This window comes from Rutidosis leptorrhynchoides, chromosome 10 (assembly GCF_046630445.1).
Source record: "Rutidosis leptorrhynchoides isolate AG116_Rl617_1_P2 chromosome 10, CSIRO_AGI_Rlap_v1, whole genome shotgun sequence".
NCBI lineage: Eukaryota > Viridiplantae > Streptophyta > Magnoliopsida > Asterales > Asteraceae > Rutidosis > Rutidosis leptorrhynchoides.
In genome coordinates this window covers 22,114,698-22,140,391 of record NC_092342.1, presented here as the reverse complement: position 1 = coordinate 22,140,391, position 25,694 = coordinate 22,114,698, and the positions used below count along the sequence as shown (strand labels likewise).

The 25,694-nt window shown below is 33.8% G+C and overlaps 1 protein-coding gene across 1 annotated transcript; it reads right to left on the bottom strand.

The window, feature by feature from the left end:
• Window positions 1-11,179: 11,179 nt before the first annotated feature.
• On the bottom strand, window positions 11,180-18,183 carry LOC139872198 (autophagy-related protein 9-like). The gene is made up of 10 exons (XM_071860035.1): window positions 17,983-18,183; window positions 16,051-16,685; window positions 15,071-15,391; window positions 14,299-14,521; window positions 13,765-13,944; window positions 13,473-13,679; window positions 12,917-12,994; window positions 12,616-12,686; window positions 12,419-12,529; window positions 11,180-12,313 (listed from the first exon to the last, which is right to left on the bottom strand). The coding sequence occupies exons 2-10, from the start codon at window positions 16,623-16,625 to the stop codon at window positions 11,434-11,436; spliced, it is 2,646 nt and encodes an 881-aa protein (XP_071716136.1). The 5' UTR covers window positions 16,626-16,685; window positions 17,983-18,183; the 3' UTR covers window positions 11,180-11,433.
• Window positions 18,184-25,694: the final 7,511 nt, after the last annotated feature.

The window sequence follows — 25,694 nt, the reverse complement described above, 5'->3', positions numbered from 1 at the left end:
AATACTGTCGCCCCACTTATATTCCTTCATTTGATTACGGAAATCACCTCCGTAATGAACATCGAACGAAACAATCATTGAGGGAAGTGTTAACAATTTTTTTTTTTTTTTTTTTTTTTTGCAGTTTGGGAGTGTTTGATTTTGATTTTGAGAAAGGTGGAAATATAAAAGAAATATATGTTTGAGTGTATAAAATGAATTATATGGTTGGTGTTTTTATAGTGTAAAAGTGACCGTTGGGATAGCCGTTGAAATTTTTTTAATTTTATTTTACTAACGGCTAAAAATTTGGGGCAAGTTTTCGGGCGAAGGTGGACGATGCCCGTTGGGACCTCTCTCATGATAGTTTCATTCGTACTCTTCAAATAATCGAATTATTTTTATCTGTATTATTCAAATAATGATAAAACTCTATTTCTCAGCTCATATTCGTCAGGAAAACATATTTATTGTTAGCCATGACGACCTCACTCAAATTTTGGGACGAAATTTCTTTAACGGGTAGGTACTGTGACGACCCGGGAATTTCCGACCAAATTTAAACTTCATCTTTATATGTTTCCGACACGATAAGCCAATTCTGTAATGTTGAGTCTTAAAAACTTGAACTGTTTTGTATATACAATTGATCTTCGACCATTCTCGACGATTCACGAACAACTATATATAAATAGATACATATACATTAATTTGAAATTATTATTATTTGAAATAATATATAAATTAATTGTTGAAAATAAATATGAAAAATAACATGTGATGTAATGAAAACTATTATTATAAATATATAGATATATATTTATATATATAAATATTACTTGTAAATATATAAATTATATTAAATTCAATGGTTTAAGGATATATGATATAGTTATTCAGTAGTTAAACTTGCTATTTAAAACTCTTTATATATAAAAAGAGAATATATTAAAAATAAATGATTTCGAGTCTAATTAGTAAACGTCAGTAGCACTCGGTTGACGATTTGTTAGTTTTAAAATAGATATTATACATGTCCATGAAGGAGTTGAACTGTAAATTGATTACTAAGATTTTAGATTTGTCAAAAATATTTTTACTCTTTTAAGATTAAATATTAGTACTCCGTACATATAAATTGGTACAGAAAATAAAGAATTACCGAATCTTTTTGATCAGGTTTCAAACAGTTAATGAGTGAAATAATTATATATAGTTAATCTAAAAATTTGGGATCTTTAGGAGCAACTTTATACGTTAACTGTTTAGCAATGGACACGATATACCCACTCCTTGAAAACTGTCGGCATAATAATGGACTGGTAACTGTACACTCACATGTTTTATGCCTTTATTGAATTCATATGATAAGAGTATTAATATTTTAATATTACTTTCTTATTATTATTAAATCTATAATTACATATATATCTTATATATATATATATACAAATGCGTACACATATACAGACAATGGATCCCCTTCATCATCGTTTATCTTGTGATATCGATCATCATCTCCAGTTAACCACCACAACCATCGGCCACCCCACCAGCACAACCGTTCACCACCATGAAGACCATCGCCACCACAAACCATCGTGAGTTATACATCACCATCACCTTAAACATCATCTTGATTCTTCGTTGAGTAACCAACAACACCACGCCATCATCTCAATCCACCTTCATCGTGGAACTCTCACCATCACAAACCCATTCGAGCCTAACAACACCACTACTCAGACAACCACCACTATACGCCACCTCTCTCTCTCATCCTCTTTCTCTCTCCTGAATCTCCATCGTAAACACAAATTCTATTTCTGATCGAATCATCATCCACTCGCTATAATGGTGAATGAGGAGATAAAGAAAACGAAAATGAAAAAGAATGATGAAGATGATGATGATGATGAACAGTAACTGGGTAACGTGAAGATGATGATGGAACAGTAATTGGTCACAAGAATACGTGAATCGCGTAGAATAATACACGTTACGCGTAATCCCAAACCTGCTTCTATTTCTAACTTGGTAACAAAAGATATTGGTGATGATATGTGATTATGATAAAGATAGAATATCAACGAAACCTACCACTATTCGACCTTTCTGTTTCCCATCGAAGCCAACCTGCTAACTGCCACCTATTCTATTTTCCATTCAAAAACAAAACGACACTATTGTTTCTGTAAGCCACAGACCATTTTACTGTTTTGCAAACACCACGAACCTTTATTTAAAAGAAAAATGTATTGTTGCTGTATAGCTTACTTCCTGCTGCCGTACACCCGATTAATTCTATTATTATAAACGAAAGTTGTTGATGAAGGGAATAAAAGATTGATGATGATGATGGTTCTGCGAAATTTAATAAGAGGATGAAGAAGGCGAAGTAATGATGTATGTGATGATGATCGATGGTGAACTGTGATGATTAACGAAGATACGAGATGATGATGATAGGAATCCGTGACCATGATACATGATGATGATAATGGTTTCTGAGATAACAAGGCGAATAGGGTTAATGATTAGATGATGATGATGTCGTAATAAGAAAGATAAGAAGAAGATGAACTACAGGAACGGGTTAAATAAATATGGTTTATAGATTATAACAGAAAAGTAAAAGCAGCGGGATGGTTAAAGGGTGGTGTCGGGTAACGAGAGGTCGGAGGTTCGAGTATCGTAAGGAGCAATTCTTTTTAGACAACGAATTTAGGGGTATACACCCTTACTTCTTTTTCCATTATTATTAGTATTAATGTTATTATTCTTATTATTAATAATATTGTTATCATTATTATTGTTAATATTTATTAATGTTATTATTACTAATTATTATTTAGTATTATAATTATTATGATTATCATGATTATAGGTAATATAACTTTATTTATTATTAATAACATTAGTACTTTATTTATTATTATTAACATTAGTTATATATTTATGATTATAAAATTTGTCATTTTAGAATTAGTTATCATTATTATTACAATTATTAACAACTAATATAGGTATTATTACGATTAGGATCATTAGTATTGTTGTTATTATAAAAATAATAGAAACTGTTAATTCTACTGTTAATATTAGTATTAGAATCATTATTATACTTATTAGTATTATTATTATTAACAAAAAGTATTATTATTAAGATTACCATTTGTAACAAGATTGTTATAATTATTATTATTATTAGATATTGGGTATTAATATCAAAATTATTATTTTTATCATCATTATTATTAAATCCTTTATTATATTAAAAGCTACTGATATTATCATTATTAGTATCGTTATTATCATTACTGACAGTAGTATTATCACTTTTATTATATTAGTATTACTACGAATAGATATTTTTATAAAAATACATTACAATAATATAAATATTACATTTCATTATTTTTTTTATTTAAAATGATATTAACTAAACTATATATAAAAATATATAAATCAATATATCTATCTATATATATTTGGCTATTTATACATAAACCTTAATATAAATTAGAATTATCAATATGCTGTAATTAATATTAGTGATACAATATATATAAAATAAATATATTAAATATATTTATATAACACATAATGATTATTAAAAATAATATATATAAACTTCTTTGAATACGACTATGTGTATTAATATATATATACAAATGCTATAGGTTCGTGAATCCGAGGCCAACCCTGCATTGTTCAGTGTTATCATATGTATTTTTACTACAAAATACACTAGGTGAGTTTCATTTGTTCCCTTTTTACTCATTACATTTTTGGGCTGAGAATACATGCAAAAATGCTTTATTAACTGTTTTACAATATTTATATGCGTGAGTTTCATTTGCACCCTTTTACTCTTTACATTTTTGGGCTGAGAATACATGCAAATGCTTTATTAACTGTTTTTACAATATTTATATGCGTGAGTTTCATTTTCCTTTTTACCCTTTATATTTTTGGGCTGAGAATACATGCGCAATTTTTATAAATGTTTTACGAAATAGACACAAGTAATCGAAACTACATTATATGGTTGAATGATCGAAATCGAATATGCCCCTATTTAGTCTGGTAATCTAAGAATTAGGGAACAGACACCCTAATTGACGCGAACTCTAAAGATAGATCTATCGGGCCCAACAAGCCCCATCCAAAGTACCGGATGCTTTAGTACTTCGAAATTTATATCATGTCCGAAGGAGGATCCCGGAATGATGGGGATATTCTTATATGCATATTGTGAATGTCGGTTACTAGGAGTTCAATCCATATGAATGATATTTTTGTCTCTATGCATGGGACGAATGTTTACGAGAAATGGAAATATGAAATCTTGTGGTCTATTAAAATTATGATATGATTATTTATGATAAACTAATGAACTCACCAACCTTTTGGTTAACACTTTAAAGCATGTTTATTCTCAGGTATGAAAGAAATCTTCCGCTGTGCATTTGCTCATTTTAAAGACATTATTTGGAGTCGATCATCGCAATGGGACCAACTGATGAAGACTTCGTCCAGATGGATTAGGACGGGTCCTTTCAAAATAGGCCATATGTCTCAATCGTTCAATGAACGTATAGGTAGACAAGTCAAAAGCCTCTATGAAGGATCAAAACATCATGCTCACATACATAGCTCTTTTGAATATTGTACCTGCATATGCAATTTTCTAGTAGAACTATTAAGGAGATAAACTTCAACCTAACTTAACTTGGAGTCCTAAACACATACCTAGTGAATATAGCACACATGTGTTTCAATTTTCATAAAGTAAGTTTTACACATTGAATTTAGCTTCTAATATTGTATTAAAATGGATTTGGGTATCTTATTTTAGAAGATCTAGATAGACTTCAATCCCACTCTGGTAGCTGACATGAGCACTAAGTGTTGAGTTAATGCTTTTATCAAGTGATCTACTAAGTTTTGTTGTTACCTAACAAAAGAACATGGTATCTTACTTTGAAAGATTTTGATAGACTTCAATCCCACTCCAATAGTCGACTTGTGCATTATGTCTCATGCTAATGCTTTTGTCAAGTGATTCGCTAAATTTTGTTGTGATCGAACAAAATTCACAAAGATCATTCATGTCGTGATTAACTCGAGAACCATGTTGTGTTTAACACATAAGTATTTAGACTTACCATTGTACATTTGACTATATGCCTAAACCAAAAAAGAAGCACTCACAACGGATAGAATTTGGACATATAGGTCTTTGCCACAAAGAAATCTCATAAATCAAATTCCCCAAACATCATGACTTTTTCCCGCCAACAGCTATAGCAACAAATTCATACTCCATAGTCAAATTCTTTATACATGTTTGCTTCTTGGAAGCCCACAAGATTGCAACTCCTCCAACTAGGAATATCCACCCACTTGTTGAAGAATGATTTTCAATGTTGATAAACAAACTTGTGTCAGGATATTGTATGATCAAAAGAAATCCAGAATAAATTATACCATAATTTATTGTACGTTTTAAGTACTTGAATACTTTATTTATAGCATGTTAATGATGAGTACTATGATTACTATTAAGCATACCCATTTTTTCCACATCATAAGCAATATGAGGTCAGATGCTCATCATATCATACATTAGACTTCCAATTGCTTGAGAGTATTCAAGTTGTGACACAACTTTACCTGAACCTTCACATTCGGATTTTGTCTTGTTTTGGGATATGAACCCGGTTTGGTTTACGAGTATCATTTCAGCTTTCATTCATTTGATCGATTGTTGTATGTTTGATTGAGTTTTAAGTTTCTTGACAGAAGGCGTTCGTTGGTGTAAGTAACTAGAGGGGGGGTGAATAGTTACTTAATATGTTTTTAACACTTTTTCAATTGATCACCAAATTCGATTAACTTTGATCAACCAATTCAACTCAAACTTGATGTGTGTAGTGTATATGTTCAAAATGATAAATGAAGTAATGTAAAGAACATAGACACAAGGATTTATAGTAGTTCGGGTGGATGTTAACTAATCCACCTTAATCTACTCCCCGATTACACTAATCGGGATTTGTTGCTTCACTAAGCACTTTTCTCCAAACCCGGTGGAGATTCTATTTACAAGTCTTCAACTTCTTTGGTAGACAACAAACCTAATCTTTCTATCCCTTTGAAAGATCAACTCCAACCTAGATCAACTTGTCTTCACCTTGGACAAGTACTAATCTCCAAATAAGATTAATCAACTTCCTAAGTCTCTTTAAGGAAGTAGATCACTAAGCTAGCCTATGCTTCTACTAATTGAAGTTACAAGACTTATACACTTTGTAATGATGATCCTAAGACAATACCAGGACATACATTACACTAAGTAAACTCACAAGATTAATGATTTTGATTAGTAAGTTTACAACAACCAAATTCTATATCTATAAGATCATAGAATCTTCTTTTGCTTGATCACATTTGAGTAGTAGTTAGAGCCCTTGTGATCTCTGGAAATAAGCCTTTGAAATATGCAAGAGGGTCAGCTTCAAATGCTCTTTAATGCTTGCCTTTTATAGTGGGATTCAAAAAGTAGTTGTTGACACACGGTTGCCTGCACGGTCGACCGTACGTGCTCCAGTCCAAATTTAGTATCCGTTGTATAGCCGTTTGACTCAAATTTGAACACCACATTTTGGCACCTTTACTCCTTCTAGCACCTGCAAAAGAAACCAAACATCCTATACAAGTACTATATGCATTAAGTGTGTGAGATTTGGTCTTATTGCATGAAAGTGACATAACACTCCATTAGTGGTAAGCCCAACATTCTTGGAGAAGTGTCTTGATTGATATTTTAAGAAATCTCAGTTTGGTCAAGACTTAGTTAGTCACATTAATGCCTTTGGTTTAATTCTAAAGACTAGTTACTATGTCATTAACTTCCTTGTTTCAATTAATCACAAATCATGTTCCATTTGAGTTTAGGTAGAGATTAATTGAATGATGTCTTTATAAGATAATCATGAAGTATGTAGAGACATCAAAGTTAAGTCATTCTTGAATAAGCAATCACACTTAGTTACTTAGACCAAATACACAATTGACTATAATTTCATTGTGAACCATTTTACACTTAATTTGTTGGAGTACACTAGTTACTTGAATCCTAACTAGTAAGCACATAGCAAGCATGTTAATCAAGTTGATAAATTTATGAGTATTAGACATATTAGCAATTAGCAAGTAATACTCACACATAGCAAGAGATAGTTACTATAAGATCAATCACATAGATATTTGCACAACTTGTAATTTAAGCTTTTAGCAAGCTTACTTGCAATCTAACATATTGCATGATTAGTGTGTAAGCACACATTAATGTCCAACACATGCACATGGTAAGAGCAATCTCTAGTTGGAACTTGGTGACCATCCTAAATGTATCTAAGTGTATTTTAGGATTACAAGTCTTTACTAGTTACACTTGAGAGCATTGTTCTTCATTTAGCCTTAATTAATCACTAAGTCATTTTCAATAACAATTATTGTTCTAGTGACATTGGCTTAAGTGTGTTGGTACTTGATGATCATACTAAGGATGTCTAGATAAAATTTAAGATCACAAGTTATTATTTAACAATTATGTGTTAAGCCTAATCTTGGTTAATTTGTCATTAAGATGTCATTAGACGTAATTAACCACAATTAGTGTTTTTATAACCAAAACTCAATTGAGTATGGAGAAGGCATCTATTCTAAGCATGTTGAGAAAGGTTCCATGAATTATAGATGTCGGGAACTAGTCAAACTTTATTTGGTCAAAATTTGTAACAGAGGAAACTGCGGTCGCACTGCGGTTGACCGTGGTGGCGACCGTGCAACTTGTTTTCATAAAACTGCGTTGCAATTCAGTTTGGGGTTCCGCGGCTGGCTGTGCGGTCGACCGTACATTGACCGTGTATTTAGCTGATCTTTTAATTTCATTCTTTAAGCTATGTTTGACTTGGTCGTTTGCAAGATAAACTATGGATTAGTGACCTTGCGTGTAGTATGTTAAGATGTCAGTCATCACTTATGCATATATATGTGTCATCATCAAAACATATTCTTTGGTTAATCATCATATTTAAGTTTGTCGTTTAGTTCATTAACCAACATTCAACCAACAGTTGGGTTAGGATTTCCTATGGGTCTAGGTTGCTTCAGCATCACACATGTGCCGCCACGTAACAAAACGACGTTTTACTCTCTGAATGTATAGTAAATAACGAACAATATCCTCCTTGCAGCTGCTATTCAAGAGACATATATAAGATATTGAATTGATTGCTCAAGAAGCTTAATCTTTCATTATGAAATACGCCACTATATATACAGAGTACATGTACAACAAGACTAGCACAATAAACAAGTACAGAGAGATATACAAGGGAACAGGTAATCCTAGTTTGACTTCCCATAATATGTGGATAGTTAGCTGTGAAGAGGACTAAGTAGTCGATACACTAATACGCCCCCGCAAGATGGACGTTCCATTGGTAACTCCAATCTTGGAGCGAAACTAAACAAATGGCTGACGAGATAAAGCTTTGATAAGGGTATCCGCGAGTTGGTCCTTGTTGCTAATATGTTGAACTTTGAGAGTCCCACCTTAGATATGCTCCCGAACAAAGTGATAGTCTAGAGCAATATGCTTCATACGACTATGAAAAACTGGATTTGCACAAAGATAGGTAGCCCCAACATTGTCACAGAATAGTGTAGGTGCACTCGTGAATTGAATGCCCAATTCAGTTAGAAGATTTCGAAGCCAAAGGATCTCAGCCGTTGTGTTGGCAATTGCTTTGTACTCGGCTTCTGTTGAGGAGCGTGAGACAGATTTTTGTCGCGACTATTTCCATGATATGATATTGCCCCCGAGATATATGACGTATCCGGTAGTAGAGCGACCATAGGACTGTTTTCCGCCCAATCAGTGTCACTGAAAGCATTAAGCTGAAGAGGCTGACCTCGCTTGAGAAATTGTCCAAAGTATATGGTTCCCTTTAAATAGCGTAGTAGTCATTTTAGTGATTGCCAATGTGTCGCAGTTGGTCTATGCATAAATTGAGACAGCTTATTCGTTCCGTAGGAGATATATGGACGAGTCAAGGATAAATATTGAAGTTGCCCCACAACTCTCCGAAAATCAGTTGGATCACTTTCATCCTCCAATTCATTCAGAGTGAGAACTTCATTCGAACTCATGGGCGTTGTAACTTCTTTAGCCCCATCCATATCTTGAGATTCAAGGATGTCTCTGATGTGTTTGTACTGTGACAGAAAAAGACCTTGATTAGTAGATATTACCTCGGCGCCGAGAAAGTGGTGAAGCGAACCCAAATCTTTAAGTGCAAAGCGATCATGGAGCTTCTGAATACACTGATTAATTCGCACTGTGTTGTTTTCGGTAATTAGAATATCGTCCACGTACACAAGAAAGAAAATAGTAGTTTCTTTGTCTTTGTAAGTAAACAACGAGTTATCTGCTATAGATGTGACAAAACCAAGAGAAAGTAGGAACGTTCGTAGCTCATTGTACCACGCCCGAGGCGCCTGCTTGAGACCATAGATGGCCTTTTTTTAGTTTGCAAATATGATTTGGATATTCTGGATGAGCAAAGCCTTGAGGTTGCGACATGTAGACATCTTCATGAAGTGTACCATTCAAGAAGGCATTATTGATGTCGATTTGTCGTATAGGCCAATTGTAAGACAGAGCAAGTCATAGAATAACACGGATGGTAACCGGTTTAATAACCGGACTAAACGTTTATGTGTAGTCAATACCCGAACGTTGATGAAATCCCTTTGCAACAAGACGAGCTTTGTATTTTTGAATGGTGCCATCGGGAATCAGTGTATCGACTGGAGAGTCCGCAAGAGCAAGCTCGTCTGTTATACTTCTCATTTCTTGTAGATAGGCAGAGATAGTTTTGTCTTCTGCCGTATTTTCAATTAAACGTTGTTTGAGAGAGAGAATTCGAGTACGAGATTTGTTGGCATAGAGGACAGATAATCGATCCCATGCCTCTTTAGACGTGTTAACTGAAGCGATATGTGTTTGAATGGTGGGAGTTAAACTGCCCAACATGGCATTGATAAGGACTTGATCTTGATGATACCATCGTGAGTAATCGGGATTAGGTTTGTTGTCGATGGTTTTTGGGGGTGCCGTAGTAGTTCCGTCGATGAAACCGAGAAGGTCATACCCAATTAGGGCAGAAATGAGTTGACGCCTCCATACAACAAAATTCATGTGGGTTAATTTTGTGGGTAAATGGGTAGGTGCTTGCAATTGAACAATTTCTGTGCTTGAAGATGCCATGGTATTGGTGATGATTGATAGAGAGAAGATGATGATTGAATAAAGGATCGAAAAAGAATAGCACTTTTAAGCTTTATGTGGCTCTTGATACCATATAAGATATTGAATTGATTGCTCAAGAAGCTTAATCTTTCATTATGAAATACACCACTATATATACAGAGTACATGTACAACAAGACTAACACAATAAACAAGTACAGAGAGATATACAAGGGAACAGGTAATCCTAGTTTGACTTCCCATAATATGTGGATAGTTAGCTGTGAAGAGGACTAAGTAGTCGATACACTAATAACATATCCTAATAATCTTGTCTCTGGAAGGGTAGAATTTTCGTGTGGAACGCAAGATTGCATCGGTTACCAGTTATAAGTGTCGCATTGACTTACATTCCGTTAGTTTCTCGCTTTGTAATGATGACGTGAAGATGTTTGATCACGCTCTAGTTCTTTGCAAACACGCTTGGGAAGTTTGGGTTCATCTCTTCAAATGGTGGGACTTGGGTAATGATTCAAAGTTCAAACGTACGTGTTCAAGAAGCTTCTCGTGGGATTTCAAGTAAAGTTTTCTCGGATACGGGCCAAACCGTTTGGCAAAAGGTGAAATGAATGTGCCAATATTCAATTCTAAAAAACCGAAATCAATAGGTGTTTAAGAATAAATTTTAAAATAGTCCGATGGCTCTTACTGAAATCAAAGCCAAAAGTTTTCAATGGATATTAAGAAAAATATTAAGAAAATCAGGAATAAAGTATACATGGCCAAAAGTTTTTCAATTATATGTTGTTCCCTCAGCAACATATCTTTTAGTGTAGATTATGCATTTAGTTTATGCATGTTAGCATCCGCTTGTTCATTTGCTTATTGTCTTCAGTCGAGTACTGAGTCATGAGTGTATGCAATATCTATGACTTTATACTGGTACCGATTCGGCACGTAGACCGCCAAGTCTAACAGAATAACTAACTTTTAAGGAATCATGGGTGCTATAGTATATAGCTTTTAAACAAAGTTTTCTGACTTATAATTTCCTAATCATCAACTAATATACAAATACAATTAAAGAATGTTCAAAGAGTTTCTTCACATCAAATACACAAAGAACTCCTACACACCGTCTCTCGGCGGGCTTTCAGAACGTCGTTCATACATATGATCATAATCTCTTGACGGGCTTTGAGAACGTTGTTCGTAAATATCATCAAAAAGAAGATTAAATTTTTCACCTCCTACGACATCATCCATGTAAAACGTTGTGGATAGCCGATTTGAAGGCCGCGAGTCAAACACTTGACTACGTTCAAAACTTCGGTCTGATATATTATCATGGTAGTCATCGTAATCATCCCGATTAAAGCTTGGTGGTTCCAGAAAGCTCGTTTGAGGTCCCGGTCCCACCCCTTGAGTTCGGCCATCCCGGGCCCACCAGTGGCTTCTACCCGTCTGGCCCACAGGTACCGAGTCATGATGTTGTAGAACACTTCCACGTAATAGTGGAGCAGAGGTAGAAGCTTCTAGACTGCTCCCTGCTCGGTCATCAAAGAAGCTCCCCCAGTTCTCGTCATACTGGACGACCAGGTCCCGACCTAAATTGGGCGGGTCCCACACGTTTGCCACACTGTCCTCGATATCAACCGGGACTGATTCGATGTCTTGTGGACTGACGACTTGTGTACGATGATAATGATAAGATATGTAGTACCAGTCGAGTATGTACGGGTGGTTTTTGTGAATAGGATCGATAAACCACATACAATCTAGTGGATAACTGGTTCTTGAAATGTGTGGGCCCGTGTCCCTAGAAAAGTAACTGTTTTGGTCACCTTGACCTGGTAAGGTTGGAGCCCAATGTGGCATTCGGTTTGGGCTTACGTAGCCCGGTCTTATACCCTGTTCTTGAAACTTTTGCTCCTTGAATGTTTTGAGTGTTGCAAGGAATTGTTTTCCTTCTGCGCTCGGTTCCCATGAAGGGTAGCTACTTTGAAAGCTGCATAACATCGTAAAATAAATGACCCCACGAACCACAAAGGGTAAAGTTGGAATTTTTACGGAATAAAACAAATATTGGAATAATTTGGAGTTCGAAAAATACCTTAAGAACGATTTCTCCATTTTCCCTTGGGAACTTCGATAAGTGTGTGAGGAGTCATGTGGCGATGCGTATTTGCTATTACCATGTTTTTGGAAGTCAAATAGACTTGAACTGCGCACAAATAAATACGGTTTATGTTTATTGGATAGATAAAAAGTATGTTACATAAATATATGAAAATCACGGTGCATACGAACCTGCATACATGACCAACACCTTCAACATCAACAGTGAAGTCCAAAATGAACTGCAAAATATCATCAACCCGCTGCAACATTGACCAACTTCTAATTACATTTAAAAACTAACGTAAAAATTTTGATCCCGTAAAAGTATGGAAATCCATCAACTATTATCATTATCAACATTCTAATATGACAGTGCTATTTGACATGGGTTAACGAGATTCTCTCATTGTCTTTAAACGGCATTTTAGGCTTTTAAAAAAATATCACTAGTTAATTTGGGATGTTAACTATAAGGATGCATTAATGTTACCTTTGGTACTACGAAGATAAGCAAGAACGGAGTGAGGAAAATCGAGGCCATCTCCTCCAGCAACATCTTTCCGGTATACTACATAAAAAAAAATATTTAGCCACGTCGCATCATGCTAACAGAAATAGATAAAAGTGTGTCTAAAGATGGAGGTGGTTTCGACCCATTAACTTATAAATAAGTTGACCTGATTATGTTTTATCATTAACGACTGGAGAAAACTATAAAAGTTGGCTAATAATAACAAGGTTGCAAAAATCGCTACTCGGGGAGTACTCGGTCTTTTTAGGTAGTACTCGGCAACTTGGAGAATGCTTAGATGTTGACTAAGTTTGACTTTGACCGAGTTTTGACCATTTTCCAAGTAATCTGGAGTTTTAGCCAAGGTTAGACAAAGTTTGACCGAGTACTCCCCGAGATGCAAAAACTGAGTACTCGTCGAGTAATACCGAGCTCTGCAACCTTGAATAAGAATACGAGTTAAATTTATTTACGAAATTAACCTTTATACAAAAACTTCTTAAATCATTTTATTGAAAACTAACAAGGAAGGTACCTGAAAAAGAGTTTCGAACTCCACTCGAACGAACTCGGTGTTTTCTTTACCTCGCCATCTTTTAGGCATATAATGAGTGTGTTGCACAACAAGTGACATAGTGCCGTGTGGATCAAGTACTAAAAGCTCGTCTGACACAGCTGCTCGGCTGATGGCTGTTATTGCTCCGAAGACAGCTCCATACCAAAACAAATTACGCCCAAAAATCTGCAATCGTAAGAAAAAGACTACTCAAAACGGGTCGATTTGACTTTAGGATATAATACATTGATAACATGTAAAAAAACGTTACGTGGCCTTCAAGTAAAGATTCTTCAAGAAACGCGATGATGATCAAGATTGCAGCAAAGCCGCCAGAAACAAAAGATACAAACTTTGCAATTATTGATAAAATTGGAGATGGAAATTGCTTTAAATAATCCGAAGCATGTGTAACACTGCTGTTGATTCGGTGCTTGAACAAATGATCAACCTAACGGATGCAAAATTTAAGACATAAAATAGAAGTTAACATAGAAAAGATGTAATTCCTTCATTTACATATGTGTGGGCCAGTCACGTTGTGTTTTATCCTAATTGAGTCAAATGAGCAAAATCAAATAATTAGCTAATCGATATGGGTCGGAACTCGGAAGCCAACCTTGACTTTGACCCTATTTTTTAGTGTTGACCGACTTATTAGACGTTTTTGGGTGAAACAGGACGGGTTAGTCACCAAATCGACTAGTCGGCCGCCACTTACAACACTGTACATAACCCAACCCAACCCACCCCACCCCACCCCAACCATATTGTTACAATAAACGAAATAGATGGAGATAAATACCTCATTAAATTCACGGAATATCCACTTTGAAAGGTTAGACCATCTTCGAGACGAAGCTGTACTTGGATGATTGTAGAACTGTTCCGCATGTCTTAAAAAGAGATACACGAGCATAAAAACAACTAAAAACGGAGACAGGAGAAGCATTGCAATCCCAACTACCATCAATCTCTTCTTTAATGTATCGCGATCACTGATAAAGTCCTTTCTAATACAAAAGTTTCTGCAGAAAATTTTATAAAGTTTTAGTAAATAATATTATACACTCGGTGCCCCTCTGAAAAGTTAAATCAAACAGATCAAAGTGAAAAAGGCCTGCTATAGGGATGGGTAACTTTAGTAAGGTTACGCAACCCTTCAAAATGGGTAACTTTAGTAAGGTTTCATGATGGGTCGGCTTGGGTTGACAAATAACTTGTGTTATACTCCTATGATTGTAGCAATAATAATCTAACTTAGATTTTTTTTGATAAATAGTACGTTGTACAAAAGCATATTACTACAGCAATAATATAGCTTTTTGAGTAAACCGACTTAGTAGATTGTATGCATTTCTATAAGAAATACACTTCGAGTGACTTTTACCCTGTTAATTGTAGCTGAACTTTCATATTTTAGTTGTTTGAACCACTTAATAAGAAAATAGTATCCAAACCAACCCAGTTACAAGTAAATGGGATATGAGTCAAAATCACCACCTTTATATGGAGTTACCCATATGATCAAGATTCTTAATTACTTAGAGAGAGAGAGAGAGAGAGAGAGAGCAAACCTATCGAACATGCTGTGCAATATGCACCAATTTAAAGTCCATTCAAGGGTCTTGGTTAGCATAAGGCAATAACGTGTACCATTTGGACCTTTCTTGACAGTGGGACCCGCACCGGGAACCCACGAAAAGATTGGGAAAGCTAGTACACCTTTGTTCAACATTCCAATCAAGTAATTTTCCTTCCTCATCAATCGCATTACGATATCATGAGCAGAAAGATCCTTGATTACGCATAACTGTTGTGATTCTTGAATTGAAACAACCTTTTCAAGAATCAATGCCCATGGCATCGTTTGCATTTCATTGTCGGTTACACCAAGGCTAGCAGCAACAACAACAAAAAATAAAGAATAAATTATTTGAAAGATCAACATAAGAAACCTCTAATAGTTCATCAAATGCAGTGTTTAAATATGCATTTTAAAGTGGTTGTCTAATGTAGAATAAAAAGAATCAGATAATAATGACTATATAAAACGTGGTGCATTTGGATGTGATTTTGTTTGTTTGGAAAAGTACAACTATTCAAGGGATTAATTAAATCATCAAATCAGATGTAAGTTAGCCAAACACTAAAAACTTATTATTTTGGCTTCATCAGAGAATCGCTTTTGGGTAAGTTAGCCAAACACCAAATATGGTCAATTTGGGTTGTGTTATATCTAATTAGGCGTACTTATAAAGCTTAGCTATTATGACGACGAGCCGAATGGGTCAAACAGTTCAAAGTCACCCAAAGTGCTTTCAAATGAGAAAATCCTCCTAAAACCCTTCATTATGAAGAAAACAAATATTATCATGTTGGATATAGCTTTTTGAATCATCTACGATCTACATTGGCACAACTCTGACACGATCATTAAGATCGGAATTGAAAAATGACATTTTTGACATGTTACCCAACCCGCTCTTTTTACCATCTCTACCTTTAAAACACATAATCTAACACCCCCTAAACTCGGTTGCAAATTAATCAATACCTGTTTTTGTAGAATTGGCGTATGTCTAGTGTATCCTTCAACTGTACAAAGAACCTTAGAAAGCAAAAGATCCAATAAACAAATGTGATTCCTAAATAACCGAGAATCACGAGTTTAAAAGTCGTTAATGGGGTCAAAGGATGTTCGTAAAGAGCCTCCTTAGCAAGATCGCACGGTTTAATCCCTGATTCAACTGCATCCATACCACATTTTGCCATTCGAAGACCATTCCAATCAACATATAAAAAGAAAAAACCCGAGAAACATATAATAAAAGCAAGGCTCAAAAGTTCAACAATCCACTTAATAATAATGCACCATAGACCTTTTTCACAATAGTAGCTATATAGTCTCTCAAAGAACAAATCTAAATCAGCAATTGGTTCAACTTTCAAGAATTCACCGTTAAGAAGACCTGACGGGCTTTCACTACCTGGACTAGGGGCACTTTGGTAATTAGACAATTCAATTTCGGGAGGAACTTCATTAATTGATGTTAAAAAAGACGATTCACCAAGCAATTTTTGTTTTAAATGGTGGATAGCTTTGACGCCTTTTTGCCCACCAAACATCATTTATATAAGCTTATAAACATGCAGGAACAGGTCATCCATCCCCCAAAGACGATGAAAATCCTGAAAAGTGGTCAAAAAAATTATTATATGAGAATAACAAAACAGAAATTACATAAAAAGATAAAACTATATCGAAACAAACGTTTGAATGTGTATGTTTAAAAAGTAATGTCTTTAGGAACCTTTTCCAAAGAGATTTTCAAGTTCGAATGCTTACACGTAAAGATAATTAAGTAACTGTATTTTTAATTTTATCCCAATATTTGATTATCCTAAAGCAGATCTTTACCTATTCCTCAATATAGAGTTACTTTGGCGATTTGGCCCTAAAAACTACAAAATCAAATTAATAACCAGTTTATGACGAATAAATAACATGTATAGTTTGCAAACGAAATATCTCTATTCAACTTCTATCGTCCATTCTTTTCAAGAAAATTATTGATCAATTTTCCTAAATTTCGCTAAATGTGTATAGATATCCGAAAGTAACACAGTAAACAGACATATACAATATGACAAAGACATAATACGATTTCACAAGCAGGATACACAAACAATTTCCCAACTCCTAAGTGATTTTAATGCTATCTAGCAATTCATCAGTCAAAAAATTTGAAGCCAACACCTCCTTAGAAATAAAGCAATCAACGTAGAATAGCATTATCAAAATGTTTACAGTCGCTACATATCTATAATTTACTTCTAGAATTCTACTAAGTTCGAATAAATATGTGTCCATCCTGCTTCCCCAGAACCAAGTAATAAAAACTTACAATAATTCACATAAAATATCCTATATACATTCCTTTACCATTTATATTTTGCGGTGGTACTAAATCGAGATATAAAACCAACCGCCATTCTCTCATCATGGCGCCCATGAGTTCTTTAACGGCATTTGAACATTTAACTTTTGGTATTAAAGAAGTGGAAAAATCACTACAAGACCAACACATATAACATATCCAATAAATTTATATCTTCAATACAAATAAAGTGCAGATAGTATAACACCACAAACCAATTTAATCAAGTGTATGCAATTAAATTAAATATCAAATGTATCAACTTCAAGCTTAAGCAAAATCAACACCACCTATCAGATATCGATTAAAACAACTAAAAAGTAATTATATATATGGATATGTGACATGTGATATGTGAAGTTTGCATCTTTATAACAGTTACATAATCTTAAATTAAAATTGGAATGAAATCAGCTGTAAAAAATTAACCCTACAGCAAAAACTTAAATAAAATTTCATCTGGGTAACATCAAATAAGTACAATGATATCTACAAGAATCTTGGAAATCATAAAAATCAAAACTTTAAAGCACTTGAAGTTAGTTTACCTGTAAGAAACCCAGAAGGCAAACAACCACCGTTTCACCCTATTTTTTAGAATGATTATATAATCAACAAAATTTGCACTTAAAACCCTAGTTGATGGAAACCCCAAATTGATGGAGAAATTGTAATATAATAATAAGGTCTAATAAAACTGCGTGTCAAAGAATACGATTAGAAGGAAGGAAGCCGAAAGATGAATAAAAGAGAAATTTTTTAAGTGATTGCGTGAAGAACAACATAGAAAATATTTTTTTAGTATTTTTTCCTTATTATAATAATTATGTTTAGTTTAATTTTATGAAGAATTATATGAAGAATGCCAATGCCATATTTAAGAATCGTATTGTATATGTATATAATTCAATTATATAATATAATTTAATTTATTTATAATATTTACAAATTAGAGTTACCTTAAATAAACAATAATATCGAAATCTATAGTTAATATTAAAATTCTATATTGATGATGTCATTATTATTAGGCTATTCCTTTGTTAAGAAAAAATAAAAAGAAAAAGGAAAAAAATTTAAGTACGGTGGGTGATGTCATTAATCTAAATAATTTTGAATTAAAATTAAATCTTATTAATTAATTATTATTATTAAATCTTATTAATAATTATTTTGATTATTAAAATTAAATTATTTTAAATTATTTTAATTAATTATTTTGAACTGAGTTATAAAAGTTAGGCAGAAGGAAATCAAATTTAAATTTATATTTTAATTTACACTTTTAAAATAAAAAGACAACCAATATTATCTCTTATGATTTATGATTGGATGTGGATTGTTTAATATGCATTTTAGGTGTTTGATGAAATGTTCAGCTGACGAGTTTCTTAGTCGGAATTTGTGGTTCCACGGGTCATTAAACTAAATGACTTTAGCATTTACGTTCACTTAATACCTAAAACATATCATTAAACTGTTTCGCTTAAACAAACCTGTGGTATTAAACTAAATGACTTTAACATTTATGTTAACTTAATACCTAAAATATATCATTAAACTGTTTCGTTTAAACAAACCCGTGATTCTACGGGTCATTTCACTAGTTAAATACTAAAATTCAATACTAAAAATAATATTTATAGTTTATATCTAAACTAACTTAATATAGTTTGAAATTTAACCGTAGTGATTTGTGGAACTCTCTTGACTAGATCTCAAACGTGATAATAGTCGGTCTGAAATTTTCTACTATGCCATCTTTATTAATTGAAAGACCGGGTTAAGCAAGTAGATTTATTCAATAGTAGATTCCACTCTATTCACTTGTAATCGTCAGTTAGCTTGGTCCCAAAAAAACACATGGGAAAATGGATCAAATGGGCTCCTCCTCCTTTTGGTATTTTGAAGTTGGACATATGAAATCACTTAGCTCGGCGTTAAGAGAGTCAAAGCAGTTAAGGTAGGTAATTAAAGGAAAAGAGAGAAAATGGGCAACTAAAATAAATATAATTAATACATCTTGACGCCTATGCAATTTTAGTTGTTTTTTGAATATAAACGTAAATATGGCTACGTTTAGCATTTTTTTTTATATAATTACTGATTCTTTTTACCTCTTCAAGACTATAAAATATTTCTTTTTCTATTCTTAATATTTCGTTGCAAAAATCAGCAACTATCTTAGTTTTGTACATAATATTAAAAACATTTTAACCTGGAAAAATTATAATACAGTGAAACCTCTATAAATTAATAATGTTGGGACTGAGATATTTTATTAATTTAATGAGATATTATTATATCGATAAATTAATAAATTATTAATTTAAAAGTTTGGTTTATATTTATGAGCAACTCTCAAATTAATGCATCGAGGACCTTCAAAATTATCATGTGTGTTCGCTTTACCTATTTGAATAAAATATAAACAAGGATTCTCAAAATTCCTATGTGCATATACATTCACGGATTCGAGAATACAATGACTCAACTCTTAAGTGTAGTGAGGAGATTTAAAGATGAACTCAATATAGATTTAAAGTTCACAATAAAACAAGTGACTATAGATTCCTTTTTTACTAGAGAATCCTAGAATTTAGAAAATTTTAGTAATTATTAATTTATAGTTTCGTTTGAATCAATATATTTACATTGAAATTTTAAAAAAATTATTATCTTATTATTTTATCGATTGGGGTCCAATTTTGTACTGGTCCCAATTCGAGACCGAACATATTATTAATTTTATCGAGGTTATTAATTTATCGAGTATTAAATTATAGAGGTTTTACTGTATGATGGAATTAATATTTTATTGAGATGTAGGGCTGTACAATATTTGATTTGATAACGTTTAATCTGAATACTGAACAAAATTCAAATCAGTTAAAATCAAAACCACTTTGAAATACGATTTTCGGATGGACTAAACTCGAAACCAAATCAAATACTTAGCTTTCATTTTTTTAATATTTTGAATTCAAATAAATTTAAAATCAAATTTAAAAACGATTTCAACTTAATGATAACATTTTAAAAAATATGGGGATTTTTTAATTTCAATTATAGAAAATTGAATTGTTTAGCATTTGAAAACCTTAACATTTAGCTATGATGCTATGGGGAAGTATAAATATTTAGTTTGGACTTCAAATTTCACATAAATTAACGCTTTCATGCTTTTGTGAACATAAAAAAAAACAAATAACACTTATTTAGTTTCTGCATGGAACTCATGTGTAGTGACCCGAACTTTTCCATGATTATATATTAAATGAAATTAATATCTACATGATTAAATGTTTCCAACATGTTAAGCAATCGAACTTGTTAAGACTTGATTAATTAAAATAAGTTTCATATAAACAATTGACCACCCAAGTTGACCAGCGATTCAAGAACGTTAAAAATTTGTAAAAACTACATGATATATATATATATATATATATATATATATATATATATATATATATATATATATATATATATATATATATATATATATATATATATATATATATATATATATATATAACATGAGATTATGATAAGCAATTATCTCATTAAGTATATTAACAATGAGTTACTGATAACGCATAAATCATACATGTTTATTGTCTGTATTCCGATCCAATTTAATATCAATTTGTATGTAATTGTTGTACGTATGTATTGTAATTCATGTATATTTGTAAAAGTCCATTGTGATTGAATAAATGAAGACCAACAGCGAAAACGATGCTTAAAATGAAGTCCGATAACGAAAACAGCCCAAAAATACACTTCCAGACTGAGATGCGGCGCATCCCAAAAGGGATGAGGCGCATCTGTATGCGTGTTTTTGCCGAAGGTTTCAGATACGATGTTTTTAAGCGATAAGACGCATTTAGATGACCAGATGCGGCGCATCTGGTAGGAGATGCGGTGCATCTCCCTTCCTGCCGACAGTTCTGAGTGCCAAATCTAGCTGGATTCAACAAACTTTAAAGGAATGCGGCGCATCCTATGGAGATGCGGCGCATCTGAACAATTTCTGGCCAGTTTACCTAACTTTTGAGCCTATTTAAGAGAGCCTTTGATTCATTCTTTCAGACACCTTCACTATTACATTCTCCCTCAGTTTCAATACGCTTTTCAAGGCTCAAGGAAAGCTACAAGTCAATCTCCATTCTTTCAACATCAAGATTAAGCTAGGATTATTCATCGCAATGGGTATTATCGTTCTATATCTTTTAAACATGAATTCAACTTGTATTAACTGTTCCATTAGTTCTATTATGATTATGTTTGGCTAAAAGCCTTGTGTGTTTACTTCAATGTAAGATTTATGGCTTGGGATTGTTCTATATTTTAATGTTATAATAGTTACAAGTATGTTTTGATTGATTTATTAATCTAGTTCAACCATAAGAACCATTGTTATGCTTGCTTAGTTCATTACTTCAATTATATAGATTGCAAACCTATTAATGTGAGTTAACTAGAAAAACAATCTATACTTCAATACACCTAGCAATCTAGACGATTAGATGCATAAGCTTAAGTGATTTTATTATGTGTTTAATTCGGTAATTGAATAAGTTCCAAAGCAACATAGTTATGAAATTACCTCAAGTGATTGTTGTAATTTAGGGTTCACGTGAGTTTAACCGGGTTGGGTCTAGTTAGTTAATCAATCTAAATCACCATGTTCTTTCAAAAGATCCATTGTTGTAACCATCCTTGTATCCTAGTTCAATTATGTAAGTTATGACTTGGTTTATGTGAGTTTATCAAAGGCCATAGCTTATACTTCAATACTTAGTGATTTAGCCACCTATATGTGAGTATAGGATGTTAATTGAATGATATCTAGGATATACAATCATGTAATTTACTTAGAGTGATCTTAGTAAACTAGGTTTTATGTGAATTCAACCACGAAAGAATCTTGTTGATTAAACATAGCTCTTAAGTTTATAGATATTGTGAAATTGATATAAACTAATTACTTATAACTATGAAATAACTGTTTTAATTACAAAAGAACAATCCCTGTCATTTATCAAGCATAGAAGTAAACACCACATTCTCATTCATGTTATTTACTATATCTTGATTATTGTAGTATTAAACGAATTCCAACTTCAAACACAAACCCCCCTTTAGAATAATTAATCATTATAAAGTCCTTAAAACAAACTTCTCCCTGTGGTTCGAACTGGTCAATTTACTTGCTAGTTACTGCATGATCGGGTTTAGTTGCCTGTATTATGTGTTAATTATTGAGCATATTGTCTACATTTTAAAGGTTACGTCTTGACACATCAACTTTTTGGCGCCGCTGCCGGGGAGCGGTTTTGTTAAAAGATTTTAATAAACTTTGAATTATTCGATCTTTTTGTAGGAATTCAATTCCTATAAAAGTTACTTTTTACTGTAAGCTTGTGTTTTTGCAATTGGTTTGTTTGTGGTGTTGTGATTGCAGGATAGGTATTGATGCATGAATCTACGTTCTTCCAACTCTAATTTAATTCCTTCATATCCTGAACCTGAAAGAGAACTTCACGAACGCCTAAGAGCTCAAGAAGTAGAGTCTCTTGCTCAGGGTTTAGAATCACTTTCATTAAATTCTAACTCTGAACCAGTTATTCAACCAATCATAGAGCCGGTTATTAAAGAGGAGGAAGAGATGGCTGCTACAAATCAAAAGATGGATGCATTAATGAAGGCAACAAGAACAGGTCAAGGCCACACAATTATTCAACCTAAGATGACTGACGGCTTTGAAATAAAGGGTCAATTTCTCCACATGGTGACTAATACATGCCAATTCGGTGGAGCTCCAAATGAGGATGCTAACGAGCATCTTCGTAAGTTTGTAAGCATTTGCAAGCTATTCAAGATCAAGGATGTCACTGACGATATCGCATGTTTAAAAATCTTTCCATGGTCATTAAAGGATGATGCAAGAGATTGGCCAGACTCATTACCAGAAGGTTATATCGAAGATTGGAATGATATGATGGACAAGTTTTTGTCAGAGTTCTTCCCTGCTTCAAAAGCAGCAAAGTTGCAAAGTGATATAAATCACTTCAAGCAAAAGCCTAATGAGACTCTTTATGAAGCTTGGACCTGATTCAATAAAATGCTTAAGGTATGTCCTCAACACGGGTTGAATACATTCCAAAAGGTCCAAATATTCTATAAATGAGTCAATGTGGCTACTCGAAAGGATATTGATGTTGCAGCAGGAGGATCAATCATGAAAAAAAGCCCAAAGAAGCTCACACAATTATTACCGATATAACAGCACATTCTCATAATTGGCATCAAGAGATGGAGTTCTCTAGATCAACCACGGTTGCTAGTATTGAAAGCAATGATGAAATCGCTGCTTTAAAAGTTCAATTGGCAAATCAAGGAAGGCAAATTGAGAAGATGACAAAAGAAATGCATGCTATCAAGGTAGGGTGTGAATTATGCCAAGGTCCCCATCTTACTAGAGATTGTGATCAAATGACAATGGAAGAGCAAGAAATTTTTTTAGGTTACTTGCGTAAAAGTGAAATGAATTTTGACGACTTTCCGGCGGTTGAAGTAATGAACCAGAAATATCCTCCTATCAACAGTTATCAAATAGGAGGACCTTCAGGTTCAAACAATAATTACCACGGAGGAAATTCAGGTTACCAAAATAACCGAAATTTCCCAAATCAAAATCAAAGAAATGCTCCACCGGGTTACAATCACCTAAACAACCGTAATCAACCTCTACGAAATTACCAAAATAATTTCCAACACAATCAACCACAACCACAACCACAAGCACATGTACAACCACAACCCGAGAAGAAATCCGGTTTAGAAGATCTTTTGAGAGATTTTATGGTTAAACACGAGTAAAATGCGGAACTTCAAACTCAGCAAATTCGAAATCAACAAGCTACTATTCAGAATTTAGAAAGAGATGTTGGAAGGATGTCACAGTTATTAGCAGAGAGGCCGCCGGGTGCTCTCCCCTCAAATACTCAAGTGAATCCCAACAACAATCAAACAAGAAATGAGCATGTAAATGCTATAACTACTAGAAGTGGTTTAACTATTAACCCGGAGACCCCTAAGTCCCCGGAAGTTCCTTTGTCTCCTTCTGTTTTGCAGGTACCCGTTGATGTAGATGAGCATGTTGAAAAAGAACAAGAGAAAGATGATTCACCAGAGGTCATATCAAAGAAAAGTGAAGAATCACCAGTGAAGGTGTACAAGGCACCTATTCCATACCCAAAAGCATTAAAGAAAGACAAACTCGCGATCCAATATCAGAAATTTGCGGATATGATCAAGCAGATCAGCATTAACATGCCACTCGCGGAGGTTCTTAAGGGTATGCCCCACTACGGGAAGTTTTTGAAAGATCTCATATCCTCGAAGGGTAAATACCATGAAGTTTCTGCCACATTCCTCCATGAGGAGTGTTCGACCATCTTGAAAAAGCAAAATGTACCTCCAAAATTGGGAGATCCGGGTATTTTTATCATACCATGTATGATGGGTGATTCGGTAGTGTACGATGCACTAGTCGACCTAGGTGCAAGTGTTAACCTAATGCCTTACTCGTTATATTTAAAACTTGACTTAGGAGACTTGAAACCAACCCGGATGGGTATTCGATTAGCAAACCAATCATTTGATACTCCCATAGGTATAGCCGAGGATATTCTTGTAAAAGTTGGCTCACTTATCTTTCCCGTCGACTTTGTTATTCTAAGAAATGCAAGAGGACACAAAAGTTCCTATCATTATAGGACATCCTTTCATGGGAATCGATTTCATGGGACCATTTCCAAGTTCCCATAAGTGCAAGTACATCTTAGTAGCCGTTGACTATGTGTCCAAGTGGGCTAAAGCAAAAGTTTTGCCTACAAATGATGCTATGGTGGTGGTGAACTTCTTGAAAAATCTCTTCTCGCGCTTTGGAATCCCAAAGGTGCTCATATCCGATCGAGGAACACATTTTGCCAATAACCTTCTTGAAAAGGTGTTGAAGAAGTATGGCATAACTCATCGTTTCTCTACTCCGTACCACCCGCAAACGAGTGGTCAAGTATAGAACACAAATCGTGCCTTGAAACGCATACTTGAGAAGACGGTTGATAACAACCCTAAGATTTGGCAACGCAAGTTAGACGACGCGTTGTGGGCTTTTCGAACTGCGTTTAAAACACCTATCGGTACCACACCATTTAAACTTGTATATGGTAAAGCGTGCCATCTACCG

Bases quoted from the DNA above. Each gene is read 5' to 3' on its own strand.
- LOC139872198 (XM_071860035.1), bottom strand. From the start codon at position 16,625: ATGATGTTTGGTGGGCAAAAAGGCGTCAAAGCTATCCACCATTTAAAA. The intron at 13,680-13,764 runs GTAACGTTTTTT...TTACGATTGCAG, and splicing joins AATCTTTACTTGAAGGCCAC to ATTTTTGGGCGTAATTTGTT. The intron at 12,530-12,615 runs GTTCGTATGCAC...ATTTGTGCGCAG, and splicing joins GGTGTTGGTCATGTATGCAG to TTCAAGTCTATTTGACTTCC.